The sequence below is a fragment of the Callithrix jacchus genome, chromosome 8, assembly GCF_049354715.1.
Source record: "Callithrix jacchus isolate 240 chromosome 8, calJac240_pri, whole genome shotgun sequence".
NCBI classification, from domain to species: domain Eukaryota; kingdom Metazoa; phylum Chordata; class Mammalia; order Primates; family Cebidae; genus Callithrix; species Callithrix jacchus.
The window spans coordinates 135,035,648-135,055,761 of record NC_133509.1 but is presented as its reverse complement, the minus strand read 5'-3'; the positions used below and the strand labels follow the sequence as shown (position 1 = coordinate 135,055,761).

Below are 20,114 nucleotides of genomic sequence, written 5' to 3'. Positions count from 1 at the left end.
GACATGTGAATCGGCGCCAGCACCCGCCTCTGCCCACCCCAGCCTTGCTGCTCAGGCCTTCTGGGCCACTCACCTGGACAGAATCGAGGATACAGGCTTCTCCACCGAGTTGCTCCGCTCCCAGGGCTTCCGGCCAGTCTCTGTCAATTCGGTTCATGGATGAAGAACTTTAGACCTGAGAGGACTCAGGAGCCACCCTAATCCCCTCAACATCCAAAAGGAAGCTCTCCCCAATGCTGAGGGTGCAGAGCCCCATGGCAAGAAGGTCTAATTTGAGCAGAGCCAAAACCTGGCTTCTTGTTCTCAGTCCCCCATGGCCTAGGCCAGCCCCCTGAGGGCTTTAGATGGCACCACTGTCGTCACCCTGTGTCTCCCCTACTCCAGGACTCAAGCTCCTGTTCCCTTGACCTGGTTGACCCTGACCTGTGACCTCGTTCTGAGTCCTTTCACTGTGGTCAGGTTTCTCTGGAACGTGGGCCTGCTGGTAAGCAACCCAGCGAACGGGGCTGAAGGGGAAGCAGGCAGGACCTCCCCAGACACTCCCAATGCAGCCTTGCTCCCATGAGCTGTGCAGCCAGGACCCGAGGCCCAGCACCTGCTGCTGACGGGCTCCTTAGCTGGCCCCCATGCTGTGCCTGGCTCTGTCCCATTCAGCTGGCTTGTCTTTTCTTTTTCAAGGTAAGTGGTATTGGATTATATTTTGGCCTACTCCAAAAGATTTGTTGCATTAAGTTGAATTTGCTGACTTTGCAGGATGAGCAGAGACAGAAGACAAAATCTCTAGTGGTAGTGGGGAAGCTGCCTGGCTGTGGTACCCTGCAGACCAACTGTGGGACTGAGGTAGTTTTCCTCAAAGTCACCTTCTGGGACAGGTGCTGGGACTGCAGGCACTAGACCTGGGGCCACAGACCCGTCCCAGGTGTGTGGCCTTGAGCAAACCACTTATCATACAGATGCAAACACATAGCCCACTCACTGGGCTGCTGTAAGAAGCAAACAGGGCAGGGGCATTGTTCACGTTCATCAGCCAAGAACCTATGCATCATGGCAAATCGACCTGCCAGGCAAAAGTCCTAGGAGGAGAGGACACGGTGTACAGTCTCACAGTGAGGTGACACTCAACCTGAGCATGCCCCAGAGAGACACATGAACAGCTGGCAAGCGCCTCCCATGCCCAGCTTGGGCAGCCTGACGCCCCTGCCTCTCCTTGCCATGCTCATGAGCACAGGCCTGGCACAGAGCAGGTGCTGCGCCAATGTCTGTTGAATGAACAACCAACCCTGGGGTCTTCCTCCCACTTCCTCTTAAGGCTTATGTAGAGAACCTCTGCCCTTGTCACCTCATCATTCTCTCCTTCCTCCTTCCCACCTGCCACAGCTCTGACGGGAAACCTGAGCCAGGGAAGGAGCTGCATTTCGGTGAAGCAAGATCCACTGCCATATCTGTAACGCTAGTCACCAGCTGGCGTTTCATGGGAGACATGAGTCCTGACGCTGACCCTCTTAAGACCACTGGCCCCGGCCTGCACTCAGGAGCCCTGGACACAAACCCCCACCCTGAATATGTGCCATCAGGCAAGTGCCTTCCCTCATGCGGAACTCAGGGTCCTGGTGGGAAATGAGGTGCCGCGTAGGCCACTCTGGGGACCCATGACGGTGACTCTGTTCTAGCACTTCCTATGCTCCTGCATGGATTCCTGGGGGATGCTCTGGGGGACTCATAAGAACTGGGCTTCCCTCTGTGTGGCCTGGCTCTCTGCTCAGGCAAACTGAGGAGGCTGGATCAGAGAGTCCTCTTTGAAGGGTGCTCCCCCCACTCTGAGACCTCATGCCTCACATGCCCCCTTGCCCTGTTTGCTTCATACATGAGGTCAGTGGGGGCGCCATCTCACCTGAGGAGTTAGGTGGCTGGCTGGCTGCTCGGGTCCCCGGAGAGGGGGAGGTACTAGGATCTTCCTAAGATGGAGAAGAAGGAAGTCTGTTTAGGAACACTGCTTGGGGCTGGGGCAGGACACCACTGGGCACTCTATAAAACCTCAGTTTTCCAAATGTTCCCAGTGAACACATACAACTTTTATAATTAGCAAAACATTAAATATTTAAAACTGAAAACCCCAAATCTCAGTGGGGAGTGAATCCAGCCTGTGGACAAAGGGGAAGGGGAAGGCTGCAGGAAGCTCCAGGACCTTTGCAGAGGAGTGCAGACTCCTTTCTGGCCCTCAACACCCCAAGCCCTGAGCCCCATGGGCCAGATGCCTCCTGTGTGTCATCTCGCTGACTTCTTGCAAGCATGCCGAGGAGGGACCTATTCCCCCATGTAGCACACACACAGCTGCCCCTGTGACAGGTCTGTGGCAATGCTCGACGGGTGGATGTGTGTCCAACAGTGGGAACACCCAACACTCGCTGTGCATGGCATGTGCATCAGGATGATTTTCAGCACCAAGAACATGCCACTTGTTAAGTAATAAGAGTAATCCTCTCACTTGATGAAGCAGAATGCACAGCATTTGAGCTGCTGACAGGCAGCCACCCAACCTGATGTGTAACTCTGATCCCAAGCAAAGAACTTCTGCCCTTGTCACCGTGGGCAGAGGTCTTTGCTTTGTCTCCTCTGCTCACTACGTCCCCACACAAGAAGAGGCGTGGCACCTATCAGGAATGCCCTGTGTTATCTGTCGGGTGAATAAGTCCTGGGAGGCTCTGGTCGAGGGCAAAACCAGGTACCAGGCTGTAGGTGTTGAGATGAGGTCCTCAGGCCTCCTCATTTTAAAGATACCTGAAGAACAGATTATGTCAGTCAACAAACACATGTGGAGGCCAGGATGAAAGCTATATAGGTTGACATTAGAGTCGGTAAAATATTAGATTTTTTTTTTCCTTTTTTTTTTTGAACAGAGTCTTGCTCTGTCACCAGGCTGGAGTGCAGTGGCGCAATCTTGGCTCACTGCAATCTCCGCCTTCCAGCTTCAAGTGATTCTCCTGCCTCAGCCTCCTGAGTAGCTGGTACTACAGGCAAACACCACCACATCCAGCTAATATTTGTATTTTTAGTAGAGATGGGGTTTCACCATGTTTGCCAGATGGTCTCAATCTCTCGACCTCGTGATCCACCCTCCTTGGCCTCCCAAAGTGCTGGGATTACAGGTATGAGCCACTGTGCCAGGCTAGGAGACTGTTTTTTTTTTTTTTTTTTTGAGACGGGGTTTCACCATGTTGGTCAGACTGGTCTTGAACTCCTGACCTCAGGTAATCCACCTCCCTCAACCTCCCAAAGTGCTAGGATTACAGGTGTGAGTCACTGTGCCTGGTCTTTTTTTCACTTTTTTTTGGGGGGGGGGGGGTTGGGGGGAGGCTGTTTTTTAAGGAGTAAGGCTTATGCAGAGAAGTGCAGGCTGAGTGGGAGCTGGCGGGTAACGCAAAGGGACCCGTATGTGCCCAGGCCCTGAGTGCAGGAGGGCAGGACGGGGCTGAGAGGCGTGGATCAACCAGGAAGGATAGAGCCCTGAGGTCACACCAGCATGGCCCTGACTAATGGGAAGACAGGGCAGGAAGCCTGCTCTGGTCCATGGCAGTTGCATTTCCTCTCTCATTCTGCACTTTATGCCATTTGTAGCTAAGGCTAAACTTAGCCTTGTCAGTAGGAGTCTTTTTATAGGAAAAGCTTAACAGAGAGAAAGAGAATTAGCTGCCCTAAGTGGAAGCAGATGCTGGGAGCTCTAGCAGCCAGGCTGACTCTGGGCTGCTTGCTAAAGACAAGAGCCAGGAGTCCAGGGCTTCTTTACCACAGCTCACCTGAAGTTGCTGCTGGAAGAGGGGTCTTTAGAAACAGAAATAATCTGAAAATAAAAACCTCTCTGAGCTTCTAGCAGACATGCCCTACTGCAGTGTACTCTTGGAGTCCCAGTCTCCTGATGAGGCCCTGGCTGGTCTGTGCTTCCCGGGGTTCCTGGGCAGGCAAGGTAGCCCGGTGGTGTGGTACAAGGGCCCCAGGCTTCTCCCCTGCTGGGCTGCAGCTCCAAGGGTGGAGCAGTGTCTGGTCGGGGGTGCTCAGTGAGGGCAGGCCTGCTGCTGGGGCCAGGGTGGCGCAGGGGCAAGCGCTGCAGAGACCCTCCTGTGAATTACCTGATGAAGTGCCCATCCCACCCATCCCATGCACGTCCCAAAGGCCTTGACTCTGACCAGGGAGCCTCCCTGCTGATGCACTGATCTCAGTGGGAAGCCTGAGGGCTGAGGGCTGCTTCCTCACCATTTGGCTTTCATCTTCCTTCTTCTCAGCTGGCTTGTCTGACTGGGAGGCTGCTTTTCTCCTAGGCACAGAGAAGGGGAATATACAGATCAGCTTCTCAGGTTCTCACACTGTCCCAGAACTCTTCTGCTTCCTCCCTGCCAGATTCACCCCAGTCTTCGGATAAACCTGTGCAGGAAAATGATGGCATGAAGCAGGAGGCTTGTCGGAGCCAGGCCCGGGCGAGTGTCCAGGCCCTCTGTGTGCTCATGGCCTGCAACATGAGACTGGTCGAGGCGGAGAGGGTGAGGTGACCCTGTGTCTGTTTGGCTGTACTGGCAGCAGCTATAGCATCCAAGGGGTGGAGGAGGCAGTTGTGCTCTGTTCCCAGGACACCGAAGGCCCAGCCACACGGGACAGACGGGCGCCTCTCTGGGCTGCAGTCTGTCCCACAGGTCGGGACACTGGTCACTTTCTTGTGTCACCTTAAGGCCCTCCTGTCTTGGATTCAGTTAACCCAGCCATGCCCTCTCCAATCTAGAATCTAGGATGCCACTCAGGGCCTGGAAATGCTAAGAGGAGCCTTGGAATAGCTCACATGATGTCCTTGAGTTGGTTCACACACCTCCCCTGCTATGAATTCCTGTTTCATATATTCTAAAACCTCACCCGTATTTTTTTTGGCCTCAGTGGTATCTGCTGACCTCCCACGTCTACACAGGCAGACCCTCAGTGTTCCCCAGAGATAGGTTTCTGTGGCTCTTAAACTTGAGATGAGCTGCCCATCAAGCATGGAGCTGGTCTGAGGTGTGGTGAGGGGCTGTGGCCAGGCTTTCACCTGTCTGTGATGGGCCCACCCGGCAGCCTCCTCAGCTGTAGCAGGGGCCCCTTCTTTAGCTCTCATCTCAGCACAGGTCTGCCGCCCATCTTGTTCCTCAGCCCAGTAACCAGGGAATCATCCCTGACACCAGCTTCTTTTAATAGTCAGCCTGGTCAGTTCTACCTCTGAACCTGTCTTTTTTCTCTCTTCACTTTCAACACCTTCCTGCAAGGCCCCATCATCTCTTCCTGGACTGTCAGAGTCTCGTAACTGGCCTACCCACCATCACCATCTACTCCCCAGCAGCCAGCACCCCATCTCCTAGAAACAGAAAGTTGACCAAGCCACCCACTCGACTGGAGTATAGGTGGGAGAAAGTGCTGCTGAACGGGAGCTCTCCGTCCATATCATTTCCCTCTTGTCCTCCCCTGCTGGGAGAGAGACTCAACTGCATGCCCTCAGAACAGGAGACAAGAACCTGCATTAAAAGAAACTTTGCAAGGCCAAGGGTACTCTCATTATCAGCTTCTCCCAGTAGCCATCAGTAAAGTGGATTTCAAAGGGCAATCTGACTGATTTCTGCTGAGCTATGCAGAGCATGTTTGTTCTTGGGAGGGCCTGGACTCTCCCACCAGCATCTGGCATCTCACTGGCTCCAGGCAATATCAGCCTTTTCCTGTTCTCAGAAAGGTGCTTTCCCTCAGCCTGGTCTAGGACTTGGGGAAAGCATTAATATTTTCTTTTCCAAAATGATTTCTATTCTCTGCAGCCCATCCTCGCCTCTGAGATGGAACCCGATGCCCTGCACCATGAGGCTCCCTCTCCCAGTCTGACTCTTGGTCCATTTCCTCCACACCCAGCTCTTCAGACACAGGGGGGCATCAGCCTTCCCAGGTACCTTAACTCCGCCCACTGTCCCTCTTACTGCACAGGAGTCCTCATCCTTCTGCGAGCCCTCCTGACTCTCTCATCCATGGAGCCATGTGCCTTTGTGTGACTACTGTCAGCCCTGCACACCTGGACTTATTATCACAGGAAACTGCTCAGAAGCCTGCCTCCTGTCTTAGTGATTTACATATGCCCAGGCCCAGTGGAGGCTTGGGAGAAGCCCGTGCTGCAGATCTACCTTGCTGCTCCCTGACACATGTGGAGCCTCCTTTCCCTGCCTTCTGTGATGCATACAAAGAAGCCCTTGGCAGGAAACCCAGGCTGTGCCCCTGCCATGAAGCGCCACACCAGCTGCCTGCACCTGTGGGTCTCTGTCATCTCGCTTCATCCTCATGGAGCCATGGGAAGGTAACGAGAGGAACTAGGGCTGCAGTGTGAAAACCCTGGGCGTACACAGAGTTCTCACTTGTCAGCCAACTGGAAGGCAGCTGGGAGGGCCAGGAGAAGGCAACAAAGTGGCAGAAGGGGTTGGGGTGGGGTTACCAAGGGAGCAGGGCCCCTGGTGCAGCTTTCTGTATTCTGGCTGGTGAGGCCTGCTCCTGTGCCCTCTGGTGCCTCAGTGAGCCACAACATTGGTAGTCCAAAGTGAGCACATTCCTGATGTCAAGTCATATTTAAAAATAAAATCCAAGCTTTGCGTCTCTTTTGAGAAAGACCTGGGTATCTCCCTACCTGCCTGCGTTTCAGTTGGAGAACAGCAGAGGGCAACAATGGCAGGCTGCAGCGACACCTGCTGCAGCAAGCAGACACACATGACCAGGTCCTAGGCCCTAGAGCCCGGCCAGGATACGGATGGCACTGTGCTCGCTCCATTGCTCAGGGCAATGCCTTCTGGGCTCCTACCCTTCATTACTCCTTTTCCCGAGTCCTCCATAATGAACCCTGGAGGACGGGACACCTTTACCACACATTCCCTAGAGTGTCCTCTGCAAACCCAAGCACTGCGGCCCATCTTTCTGTTAGGATCTTAAGAGCAGGGACTTTTCCCCCCGCATTTATCTCTGAAATTATCTCCAAATGTATCTCTGCTCAGGACAGGGCTGGTACATGGTAGATGCTTCAGAAAATACTTGCTGAGCTAAAATGAAGGCTCTGGAGTGTAGAGGACACCCATGGGCTTGCTGCTTCAGACTAACCCCTTGGGAAGGGAAAACTTAAGTAACAGTTCCCCCTGCTTGGCTAAACCCAGGGAATGAAGGATTCTGGGGTCAAGCAAGAATTCTCCATGCGGGGCTGGGGCCAGGAGCTGCCTGCTAGGCACACCAAGTCACGGGAGGTGCAGACACCTACCTCTTGGCCAGCAGTTTGTTCATTTCCTCCATGAGGCCTCCTCCGCCACCCCCGCTGCTTGCCCGGTTGGCATCGGACTTTGAGGTCCCACTGGGACTGGAGCCTCCAGATGCATCTTCTGGCTGAGGGAAGAGGAGGCCATGTTTTAGACTCTGCTGCTGATGGCAGAACAGGGGGCAGCACCTACGTGAGGGGATGCAGGAAACCATGCGCGTGTGAATCCTACGATGGCAGTGTTGCAAGGCACCTCAGGGGCCATCTAGTCCATGATTCCCCAACACCATGGGGAGAAAACCAAAATAGAGAGAGGGACAAGGACCAGCCCAGGTCATACAGGTTGCAGACACTCCCCAGGCCTGCAGGTCACTGTCTTTGCCAAGACCAGACACGACACATGGGGAAAAGGAGGGGAGAAGAGACTATTTGGTGGGAAGGAAACAAAAAGTAAGCCAAAGGTCTGTTTCAGAGCTATTCTTACAAGCACAGTTCCAGAACATATGAGCAGGGGTTAGGCAAGTTAACAGCTGGGTAGCCCTGTTTCCATGATACAGCTTCCTATAGTGGAAAGGGCAATGGACTTAGATTCAGGAGACCCAGGCTTGAATCCAACATCTAAAACTTATAAATGGTGTGACTTGAGCAAATTACTCAAGCTCTTGGTGCTTCAATTTATCATCTACAAAGGGGACATATTCTTGCCCCACATATGAAGGTCAACGTGAGGCTCAATGGCTAACTAAAGCACCTTATAATTTCAAAGTGCTGTCCCATGAGTGTTCTTGTGTGAGAACAAGTGGCCACGGGCCAGCTAGCTTTGGGCAGGGAAGCAGTTTGCTCAGTGTCTCGAAGATGAGGGAAGGAACACAAGTGCTCTGCAGACGGCGTCAGGGTCCCCCCGTCCCATTCCTGCCCGGTGCACGGGAACTCTTACCCGTTGGACTCTTCTCAGCTTGGCCCCAGCTATGGCAGCAGCCAGTCCTGACATGGAGCTGTCGTCATGGCTGGCCCCCTGGGCTCCTCCGGCTGGCAGCGGGGGTGGGGGAGGTGGGGTAGCCCCCGTGGGTGGAGGTGGGACAGGGGGTGGGGGTGGCGGTGGAGGCCCACTACATGAGATGGGGGCGCTGGCTGCAGATGAGGGATGCCCCGGTGGGAGGATGGGCCCTGAAACACAACAGTGAGGCTCAGCCAGCTCCAGCACCCAGCTGGGGGCTAAGCCTGCTGCTCTCAGCTCAGGTTCCCCGGAGGAAGGACAGAGGGCAGGCTGCTCCTCAGAGGGATGAGGAACAGGTCCGGGCCTGCTTCACCCAGGAAGCCCCAGCAGGATGAACTTGGCCCTGGCACAATTATTCCCTGTTCTGGTGTCCTTAGCACTTGGGCCTGGCTGGACTCACAGTGTCCTGTATTTGCTTAACCTTTCTTGAATCCAGGCAATTTCCTCTTGCTGCAATCACATTTTTCCAGGAGGAGAGGAAGCTCTCTGGCTACACAGTTTGTGCTTTTTCTCTTCTCTACTACTTCTAAGTACCTAGCGCCCACTAGGCAGGAGCTGGTCACCAAGGTCCAACTGTGACAGACACTTGGCCTTTGGGGACCATGGCAGGTACTGCGGGTCCCAGGGCCGACTGGGGGTGTGGGTCAGGGTGCAATGCTAAGTGCGGTGCTGAGGAGAACGGCCTCATGCTCTCTGCTCATGGTGCTCACAGCCTGTGAGGAACAGGCAACACATCGCACAGATGCATGCAGATGGCAGACTGTGGCAAGCTGACACATGCTACCAAGGGCAGGCACACAGCGCCATGTTGGCATATGCAGAGGGGCTCCAGCCTGGCTAGAGGTTCATGGAAGACTTCCTTACATAAGTGACTGGTGCTGGCACATGACTGGAGAGCAGGGGTTCAGTTAGGTGAAGTGGGGAAGCGAGTGTGAGGAAGGAGAAGAAGGGTGGGAAACACTTGTGAGGCACTAGAGGGAGAGAGGGTAGGCACGGCCGTTCCAAGAGTGATGGGGAAGGGACGTGATAACAGCGTCAGACCTGCATGAGAAATGCAGAGTGGCCGGGGGCAGGAGGCCTGTGACAGCTAGGTGGGGATAACAGCATCAGTCAGTATCTTATGGGCAGGGTGCTCCTGTAACCAGCAGGGGCTCAGGTTTCTCATCAGTAAACAGTATAATAATCATCTGCTCACTCACTTCATAGGGTGTTTGAGAAAATTAAACAAGACAAAGGACATGAAAGCACTTGGTAAATTATCAAGCCCTTTGCCTATCCGTGAACACAATTTCTGGAAAACCCTTGTCCTCCTTCAATGTGGTAACCTCCATGGAATGTCCAGGCCGGACGTGTGGCAGGGCCTCCCATGGGAAGCCTTCCCTGATCCAGGCTGGGCCTTCAGTACCTGCACCTCACATGACATAAGGGTGGGTCTGTGTCTCCCTGACGGGGCAGTGGGCTCCCTGAGGGCAGGAACCGCACCTGCGGTTGTGGTTGTGTCCCCAGCCCTTAGCACAGTGCCTGAGACATGGGAAGTGCTCGCTGAATGTCCACTCCAAAGAAGGTTGGTGGGCAGGGGCCAGACCCGGCTGAGCAGACCCCCAAGCCTCTGCTCTCTTGCTCCCCTCCACCATCTGAAGTGGTGGTCACACTTGGAAACGTAAGCTCCCCTCAGCTACTCACAGAGTGCCCCATGTGCCCCTGGCCTCATCTACGTGGAGGGGCTGCTGCTGGCACCTGCATGGGAGTTGGCCCTGGAGGAGGAGGGCTCTCACCTGTGGCCGAGGTTCTTCTTTCTAGAGATTCCTGACGCTGCTGCTGGTGCTGCTCCATCACTTGTCTGAAAAGCAACCACAGTGGGGCGGTCAGACTTCTCCACACCAGAGAACAACATGCTCAGTGCCTACACTGTGCCGGTGAGCCCCGGCTTCAGAGTCAGGTTATGCCAGTGCTTCACAAGTGCCACTATGTGCCTGGGCTGCCTCCTCCTAACAGAGGAGTGGGCTGTGACTGGTTCCAGCTCCCAAAAGTGGGAGCACTGGCAACACAGCGCTCCTCGTAGAAGGCCAATGTGATTTCACTCCCTAGAGTTACCAAGCTCTTCCCTGGGTTGGGTGGGCTCACCTGGCTTTTGGGGGCCTGTGGCCTCAACAGACCCAGCCTCAGGAATGCCTGTTCTTAGCGGCCCTGGCCAAGCTTCCTAGGGCAGTTCAGGTGTGTTTTGGTTGTCAACAAAAATGGACACACTTGACATTTTCCTTACTACAGACCAGCCACAGGCCCGCCTCCGTCTAGAGAGAACCACACTGTCATTTGGCATGCCAGGGACACTGCTATGTGTACCATAGTGAGAACTCACATTCCAGTTCCTTATGGCAGGGTGGCCTCAGGTGCTCTTAAAGGTAAGCTGAATGAGGACACTGAGCCCCAGATACATCTACAGAGTCCAGGAACCAAGTTCTGGAGTGGGAGGCATCTTAAGAAATCATCTAGACCACAGACAGCAGCAAGAGTTCAGCTGGTGTGGTGCAAACTGAATGCCTGCCATGAAAACACAGGGTTAAGGAACGTTCTGAGGGCAGCTCTGGGCTTGGTGCGAAGGAGTGCTGGAAACCTCTATTTCATGAGGTTCTTGCAGGGTATATGCCTGATAACTAAAAAATTATGGACAAGCCCATTTTAGCATTAAGGTCTGAAAAGCTCCCGGCAGCATCTTTATTAGTGTCGCTGCTCAAACTGCTGAAACTCCAACCTCCCCAGCAGGAGCCACACACCTAGAAAACCATGGTAAAATGAGGGTGTGTGAAAGATGTTCAAAAATCAGGTCTGAACTTATGATACTGTTTGGATGCTTGGAATCTCTGCCTCACGGAGTAGGTCTTGCCCCTACCCGCCTCCAGTAAAATGGCGTTGGAAAAGTAAGAGTCCCTGCCCCTTCCACCCCATGTCTGTGTGTGTGTATGTGTGTGTGTGTGTGTGGTCCCGCCTTGGGGAAGAAGTGTGTGTGTGTGTGTGGTCTCATCTTGGAGCAAGTGTGTATCTCTGTGTGTGTATAGTCCCACCTTTGGGCAGGTGTGTGTGTATGTGTGTGGTCTCATCTTGGAGCAAGTGTGTATCTCTGTGTGTGTGTAGTCCCGCCTTTGGGCAGGTGTGTGTGTGTGTGTGTGTGTGTGGTCTCATCTTGGAGCAAGTGTGTATCTCTGTGTGTGTATAGTCCCACCTTTGGGCAGGTGTGTGTGTGTGTGGTCTCATCTTGGAGCAAGTGTGTATCTCTGTGTGTGTGTAGTCCCACCTTTGGGCAGGTATGTGTGTGTGTGTGTGGTCCCACCCTGGGGCAGAGGGGGGTGTGTGTGTGTGGTCCTGCCTTGGGGCAGGCGTGTGTGTGCGTGTGTGCGTGGTTCCACCTTGGGTCAGGGGTGTGTGTGTGTGTGTGTGGTCCCACCCTGGGGCAGAGGGGGGTTCGTGTGTGTGTGTTCGTGTGTGTGTGTTCGTGTGTGGTTTTGTCTTGGGGGCAGGTGTCTGTGTGTGTATGTGGTCCCACCTTGGGGCAGGTGTGTGTATGTGTGTGGTCCCACCTTGGGGGCAGGTGTGTGTGTGTGTGTATGTGTGTGTGGTTCTGCCTTGGGTCAGGGGTGTGTGTGTGGTCCCGCCTTGGGGCAGGTGTGTGTGTGTGGTTCCACCTTGGGTCAAGGGTGTGGGTGTGTGATCCCACCTTGGGGCAGGTATGTCTGTGTGTGGTTCCACCTTGGGTCAGGGGTGTGGGTGTGTGGTCCCACCTTGGGGCAGGTGTGTGTGTGTGTGTGTGTGTGCGTGTGGTCCCACCTCTGGGCAGGTGTGTGTATGTGTGTGGTCCAACCTTGGGTCAGGGGTGTGTGGTTCCACCTTGAGTCAGGTGTGTGTGTGTGTGTGTGTGTGTGTGTGTGTGTGGTCCTGAGGGAATGTATTCTCTTCCCGGGTCCACAACGGGGCATAGTTTCAAAGGCAAGAACTTCCCAGCACCGTACCCCCTCCCAATCTGGGGTCTTAAAGGTTTGTTTAAGTTTCATGTGCTCAAGAAAGAATCAAAACTCAATCACTCCAGCAGAAGTTTAAAGGAACTTCTTTCACAGGCCCAGAAAACCTGAGGCGGGCAGGAATTCCTCAGAGGTTAAAAGTCCCTATCCCCAACATCCATGCAGACTGGATCCCCTTCCACCATCTTGTGAAAGCTTCTCTCTCTCATCTTTTTCTCTTTCTCTGCCTAAATAAATCACTTTCTCCAAAACTCTTTGGGGTCCAATATTTACTTGCGGGTGCACTGCACCCGGTGGGGTCCTCCCTCCCATTCTTGGGTGAGTGAGAGACCAAGAGCCTGGAAGGCTGTCCTCTCAGGGGAGCTGAGCTTCCCCCGCTCCCTGGAATTCGATTACATTCCCACCTTGGGGCAGGGGTGTTCACCCTGCAGTTCACACCCTGACTGCCAGGCGGTGTTCCCATTCCCAGGCGGCCAGTGATCCCACACAGCTTAGTTTGGGCCCTGGGGTACAGAATTCAGCACTGCGGGTGCTGAAGCAGTTTCGGGACAACTGAAGGACCGAGTTAGTGGCCATCCACTCCTGTACACTTACACTTGGTACCTAGTGGGGCTCACTCCTTCACGCCCGGACCGAGTTAGTGGCCATCCACTCCTGTACGCTTACACTTGGTACCTAGTGGGGCTCACTCCTTCACGCCCGGACCGAGTTAGTGGCCATCCACTCCTGTACGCTTACACTTGGTACCTAGTGGGGCTCACTCCTTCACGCCCTTTTGTGAGTGGGACCGGCCTCGGGTCCTGCAGGGAGCTGCAGCTAGAGTGAGACTTGCCTGCCAGCCTGGGTTCTGCCTGACTCCTGGTTACTCTGGCAAGTCACTTCCATTCTTTGGGTTTCAGCTGACTCATGTGGGCAACAGTAAGAAAAGCCCTGAGGGTGAGCAGGTGAGACAGGCAGAGCAAGGCCAATACCATCTTTACATTGGGAAACTGAGGCCTGGAGCAGGAACTTGCCCAAGGTTGCAAGGCATTCATTTGTCAGTCTTAGGAAAAGGCTAAAGGAGAGGAGGTGCTGGGGCAAGTTCCACGCCATTTGGTGAGAGGTGTAGGTGGGGGCAGAAGCCGGCTTTCCTGACTCCTACTCCAGGGCTGGACTTGAGTGTAGCCAGAGAGAGCCGCAGCTTTACTCCCTATCTGACAGAGCTGAGTGAGGACGGTCTGGGCCAGGCTCAACCCCCCTCACACAGAAGAGGCAGAGCACCCATCACTGAGAGGGCAGACCTGGCTTTAAGTCCTGTCTCTGCCATTTCATGGCACTATGACCTTGGGAGGCTGTTCATGGGGACCCACCATGACCTCTTCTGTAATTTCAGGACAACACCCTTGGCCCTTCCTCTTCCCCCTGTGCTAACACTTTAGAAGCTCCATGGGGTGGGAGGGACTGCCCCCCAGGCTGAATCCCTCATGTCTGGACTGTCTCCTGCTACCCTGGGGATGGGGAAGTGAGGCAACAAGGGAGCAGCACTTGGGCCCTACTGGGTCACCCTGAGAGCCGTCCCATTGGAGGTCAGCGGCGCTCTCTGTAGAACACCAGACTCCCACAGTCATTCCTGGTTTTGTTGTCTGGGAACAGCGGCTGCGCATCAGCCCTCTCTTTCTTTCTGGTCTGGGCTGCACCCTGCACCCTCCCCCAGTGTGTGCCTCTGGGAGTCCTGGCCCTGGGTGTTGGTGCATCCTCATCCACTGAAGGTACCCGTGGCCACCCAGCCCTACTGGGAGATGGCCAGGCTGGCCCCTGGGGGTGCTGGGTTACCTTCTCTGAATGTCCATCTCATCAGGAGAGGGGCCATTCTGCACCTGACGCTGGCTGGAGGGGCCTGTGGGCAGAGAAACATAGAAACACAGTGGTTAGAAGGAAGGCCCCGACAAACCCCCCTGGAGTGCACTCCATCTCTGCCCCTCCTCCTGGCTGCAGAAGAGACATCCTTAAGAATCTTTTAAATGCTGGCCTCACTCACACCTACGTACTATCCTCACTCACTATGGCTCTTCATTCTAAACCAGTAAGACCCAAAATTTCACATGGTTAAAAATCCTCCCTTTCAGCCCAGGCATGGTGGGTCACGCCTGTAATCCCAGCATTTTGGAAGGCTGAGTCGGGTGGATCATGAGGTCAAGAGATCGAGACCATCCTGGCCAACATGGAAACCCCGTCTCTACGAAAAATACAAAAATTAGCTGGGCATGGTGGTGCACTCCTGTAGTCCCAGCTACTTGGGAGGCTGAGACAGGAGAATCACTTGAACCCGGGAGGCGGAGGCTGCAGTTAACTGGGATCGTGCCACTGTCCTCTAGCCTGGGTGACAGACTGAGACTCCACCTCAAAAAAAAGTCATCCCTTTCAGTTATTGGCCCTTCTTGCCCTCCCTCTCAAACTACCTTCTTCATGCTGGCCACCATCCCTCAACGCTTTAACAGTGACTCCAGCCTCTTTACCTCCCACCAGGATGTTCTAACTAAAATCACCAGGGAACTGGGAATTGGCAAACCTAAGAAATCTACTTTATTCTACTTTCTGAGCAAAGGACTGACACTGACTGCTGGTGGATATTATGGTTAAAACCCGGGTGTGTCTGAGCTGAGGCCCATGCTTCCAGCCCTGGGGTGACCCCTGCTGTCTGCAAAGGGTGGGAAGGAGCCAGGCCCTGCCATTGCTCCCCTTGTTCTGGACTGGTGCGGAACTTTCTGGCCACACTCTGCCCTGGACCCTGCGTCAGGGCTTCCTGTGCTGTGCCACAGGTAAGCTTCAGTGCCCCCACCTGAGACAGAGCTGACTGTTCCTTCTCTGCCAGCTCAGGTGTCACTAGGGAACTGCAGAGAGTTGTAATGACTAGATGGGGCAGTGGCACTGTTTCTGCCCCAGGATGATGTGACAGAAATATTCAAGCTACAACCACATCGATGATGTGGGGACATGTATATTCCCTCCTACTTCACAGAGGCCCAAGGTCCTAGTTGCTCTTCCCTCCTTGTTCTTAAGAAACAGAATGAATGAATATGTGAACATTACCAGAGCAATGTCCAGGCACTTTTCTTAATTGAATTTAATTTTAAATTTAACTCAAATTCTCACAAACCTGTAAGAAGGCTCCCCTAAGGACTTGTAACAGCTGGGAAGCCAGAAAAGCTAAATGACTTGCCCAAGGTCTCACATACAGCAAGTAGCAGATACAAACCACCTGCAAATGCCACTTTCTTTCTTAAACTCAGATGGTGGTGTCAGATTGAAACCAGCTTGAAGAATGAAGGCTCAAGGTGGCAGACTCGTATACTGCCAGAAGAGCTGCAAGCTGCCCTTGGATGGTGTGCAAGATGCTGTGGACATGTGTTCGCCACCCCCACCCCTCATCCCCCGATTGCCATTCATTCTGGCTGAGGCAGGAGGGATTTTTGGCATTTCAACTCCATGTCTGGGACTTGCGCCTGAGCTGCTTGGCTGTGAGCTCGGTACAGGCCTTGGGCTCTGGCTTGGATGACTGGATATCTGCCTTGTTCTAAGACCTGGTCTCAGTGGCCGAGCTCACTCCTAAATCTGGATTTCGTCCTTCTGGGGACTAAGTCCCTGTCCTAGGATGGAGGCCTTTCCATGCTTGGGGTCCACCAGCTGCTGCAGGATCCTTCTGTGTCTGTGGCTTGACCTTGCCCAGCTCACTCCAACTGTTTTCCACCCATGTCAGGTCCCCAGATGGCAGCCAGCTGCCCACAGATGTGTGTGTGGTTGTGTGCTTTGGATTCCCCATTCTGCCTGCTGGGCTGATATCCTCCCAACACCCTCCCGACCTGTTCCTCGAGAGGGTGGGGAAGTCCAGTAGGAGCCCTGGCCCTTCCAGGGAGCTCTGGCCCCTGCACTGAAGACCTAATTAAAAACTGGCTGGAGTTTTAGACATGTCAGAGCAGGAAAGGATAACACTTGACTGCGCTGAAACTAAGAAAATGTTCAACTGTTTTGAGCTATGAGGGCCCTGAACATTAAAGTCAAGTCCCTTTGTTTCAGGGGTGGGAGCTAAGGCCCAGCAAGGAGCAGTGGTCCACTGTCACCCAGAGTAACTGTGACAGACCTGAGGTTCCCACCGGCTCCTTACTCCTTGTCTCCTCCTCCCCAGGCACAGCTTCCCCGTGGCAGTCTAGGGGAGGGACAGGGAGGAAGGTCATTGCTGCAGACTGCTGGTGGCCCTTGGAAAGCTCCAAGCAGCAACCCCTCAGCAGGTGCTTCTTTAGCAGGAGTAGCTAAGGAAGGGTCCTGGCTGCTGGTAATCAGACTCCCTCGTGTCTCGTGGTGAGGCACTACAGATGACATCGCTGCATGATGCAGGCAGAAGCTGAGGTGGAGCATGTGGCACCTGTCCCATGCCCCAGGTGAGCCCATTGGAGCCACCTGGCTGAGCTTGGATCCAATAGGATCTGGGACAATAGGGATGGGGGTGGTTCTGGCTCTTCCCTCTCTACCTCCCGTGGCTCATTAGGTAACTGAGTCTTACTGGTGCTGTGTCGGCTGCCCCACAGAATGCCCTGCTTCTCTGCTGCCACCTGGCAGCCTTGGCATCTCTCTCCTGGACCCTCACCTCCACTCTCTCGTATTCTGGCAGTGCAGCCCAAGTGATGTCTGAAAAACACAGACAAGATCTGCACAAGGTTGGACCCAGGCTCCATCAAATAAGATTCAAGGCTTTCAGGCCAGGCCCCAACCCACCTTGTGGCTGGACCTCCACAGCTGACCTCCTGCAACTGCACACTGGGCCCGGCCCCACCATGCTTCCCATCTCTCTGTGTTTTGTGCACTACTCAACCCACCTGGGTCACCTTTTCCTGCCATCTCCACCTACCAAGGCTTTCAGGCCTGGCTCAGAGGTCACCTCTTCCATGAAGCCCTCCCCAGGTCCTCATACTCCTCACCAACCAGTGCCCGTGTACCTCTCTTAAAAACTCACAGTTTTCTCACCCATATTCCAGTGACTCGGGAGCTGCCTTCTCTTCTGTATTAGACCCTGGGCTTCTCATGGGCAGAGAGCACATCTCACTCAGCACTCCATGCTCACAGCCTGACTCACACCAGATACTTGGTAGATTCTACTGAACTGAGTTGGGAAGGGGAGAGGAGGTTCAATCTCACCCACCCAAGGGGAAAAGTTCAGGCGAAGGAGTCATGCTGAAATGACCTGAGTGAAAATAAAATCCTAGGAGGTGAGCCACAGAGAGATACAGGGATCCCTCGAGTTGCTTGTCCAGAAAGGATGCAGCAGTGGAAGAAGCCCTGCCAGCACCGGCTACCCTTTGCAGACCAGAGGCCTTGGGGACAAACTAATGCCACGGGGCTGCTGATCCAGCCATTGTTGCAGGGCTGTGAGTTTCAGACGTCTTTCTGCTAGAGGACTCTGTGGCTCTGCACACAGTGGCAGAGCGTGGTCATCCTCTGTGGCCGTGAGGTGCCCTCCTTTGTACAGTAAATGCACAGCAATGATGGTCGGCGGATCACACCTTGATTGTCTCATTCTCACAAGGTACTAACCTGGGCAGGCAGTGGGCAGGAGAGGACCTGGCCTGGGTTCTGCCCCACACCTACCCAGCCGAGCATCTCTAGGCAAGCTATGTGTGCCCTCATCTGTAAAGTGGTCCTAATACACTAGTGCTAATAGTGGTACCTTACCAAACTGCTAAGAGGACTAATAAAGTCCAGGAGGAGAAGCATATGGTAAGCCGTAGAGTGCTGGAAATACTTGTTTGCATTACTGTTGAAAGCACACTGAGGGTCTTTCTTCTGAGTCAGACAGGAACCTGCCTGTGTGCTGGCTTAAGTGGCCCTCTGCCCCTGTGGCTTTGCTGGTGCAGTCCCCTCGGCAGAGAGCCTTCCTCTCCACGGGCTGCGTGTACTCATTGCCCAGCTGGTCCCACCACGGCCCCTGAAGCACATGGGATGAGCAGTGGTGGCTCTGAGGGGTGAGGGGACTTGCCCAAAGCCACAGGGTTTGTGACGCTGGCCGGTGTCCCAAGCTCATTCAGTCTGGGAGCTGATCTTGCCAAGGCATGGGCCTGGCCTGTGCCCTGGGACCCACCAAGGAAAACTCTCACCCTCTCCCACAAATTTTGCCAAGTCAAAATAAAGAGCATGAGATAGGAAACAAGGATGAGAAGAAATTCAAAAATTAAAAAAGGAAAAATAAAAGAACCTGTCACGCTACGGACAAATAAAGAGAAAGGGAAATTTCAGGTCCAACATCAAACAAGAGCAGGGTGGCTGGGCACTCCTGGTGTCATCGGAGTCCAGCCCTTGGTGGCAGGGCTCGCCCCTCCTAGCAGGCCAGGCCATAGGTTCCCTGATTGACCTCTTCTCTGAACACAAAGAGCTGCAGAAGGACAGAGGCTGAGACCAGGCCAAGGCTAGAGTCCAGGCTGGTCTGCTCTAAGGCCCACAGGACCGTGATGATTCTTGGGAAGGAGCTGACTTCCTGCTGTCTTGGAGGCCCATTTTACAGCTTCGAGTCTAAGTTCCATTAAACACCCACTCCTCCCAAACACTGTGGTGACACAGAGGAGCCCTTTTACTCTTAGAAGCCATGAGGTGAGGAGAAACACACAAGAGAGGAAGGGAAGGCTGGGCCACACTCAGCCATGAGCCCTCCTGAAAGGGAGGGGTGGTGAGGTGCGGTGAGGGGGCCAGTGACAGGGGATAGGAGCTGGATGGACTCTGGGCAGAGTCTGTATGACTGATGGGGAGTGGGGCCAGGAGGTCTGAGTCCCTTCTCACTGGGGAGAGTGAGCACTGGGAAGAAGCAGGCTCCCGTCTGGTGGCATCTCTACCTGGGATGCACTGGAGGCGTTTGGCAGGTCACTCCCCTTTGCTGCTATTCTGCAAGTAGGGACATGAAGGCTGCTCCAAGGAGGAGATGAGCTTCTACCTCGTCCTTGTATTGTACTTTTCAAAAGGCTTTGATAGCATCTGTCTCTGACATAAGGATTTGACAAAGGATTCCAAAGCAAAGTACTGCCACCTTCAAGAAAGCTGTCCTGGTGTAGAGGAAAGGGGTAAGGAAGAGCACACAAGAAAGGAAAAATCTGGGTGTACATTATGGGCCTCAAGGAGAATGAGCCCGATGCAGGTGATGCTCCTCCCCTTCCACTTCCTCACAGCCTGGCCAAGGTGCTGAGACACAGGCAGGTCACAGGACTGACCTAGGTCAGGTGTGGCCCAGGTTTAAGAGAACACCTGCTCATGGGACTCTGAATGTGAACCCCTGAAGTCACCAGGACCCATGAGGCATGTCTGCACATACCAGGAAGGGCAGGAGGACAGCTTGACTTTAATTCCAGGGACTTAACTGTTTTGCTCACCTCTGAATTCCCAGTACTTACCATAGTTTTTGACCTACAGTTAATGCAATACATGTTTGTTAAGTACATGGATGACTGGCCCGGGGATACTGTCTGAGCATCTCCAGCCACTGGGCGAGACTAGAGCAGGTGACAGAATCTTAGAGAAAACAACAGAAGTCTAATGGCTCACAAGCTCCCAGAGCTGGAAACAGCAGCTGGGCCGAGGACTGGGCCTCATGATCTATCAGTGAGTGAGATTCCACAGGCCGCCAATGGCAACGGGACTTAGAAAATCCAGAGTTGGGGTAAGGAGAGAATGCAAGTTTACTGTGTCTGTCACACTATGTACTAGATCATGTGTCAGAGACTCAGACGCCACCTCATCCTAGGAATCCTGCTGTGATCTCCACTTTACTCCATAAGTAAGCTGGAGAGTTGGAGAACTGAAGTAGCATCTT

General features: G+C 54.0%; 1 protein-coding gene and 1 long non-coding RNA gene across 8 annotated transcripts in view; one reads left to right on the top strand and one right to left on the bottom strand.

Annotated features, from left to right (window-relative positions):
- Positions 1-20,114, bottom strand: part of EVL (Enah/Vasp-like) — a 194,301-nt gene that overhangs the window by 6,891 nt on the left and 167,296 nt on the right. For all 7 annotated transcript variants that reach the window (XR_013521537.1, XR_013521538.1, XM_035261459.3 and 4 more), the window contains exons 4-10: positions 14,102-14,165; positions 10,052-10,116; positions 8,217-8,446; positions 7,286-7,407; positions 4,249-4,309; positions 1,892-1,955; positions 74-140 (exon numbers count right to left, since the gene is read on the bottom strand). Coding sequence is in view for 5 of the 7 variants with exons in the window: in XM_035261459.3 (XP_035117350.1) it covers positions 74-140; positions 1,892-1,955; positions 4,249-4,309; positions 7,286-7,407; positions 8,217-8,446; positions 10,052-10,116; positions 14,102-14,165 (673 nt within the window). In the remaining 2 variants the exon portion in view is untranslated. The remainder of the gene's footprint in view (positions 1-73; positions 141-1,891; positions 1,956-4,248; positions 4,310-7,285; positions 7,408-8,216; positions 8,447-10,051; positions 10,117-14,101; positions 14,166-20,114) is intronic.
- Positions 4,393-5,545, top strand: LOC144577472 (uncharacterized). Its single transcript, XR_013521541.1, has 2 exons — positions 4,393-4,532; positions 5,280-5,545. It is a non-coding gene; the product is annotated as an uncharacterized LOC144577472 (long non-coding RNA).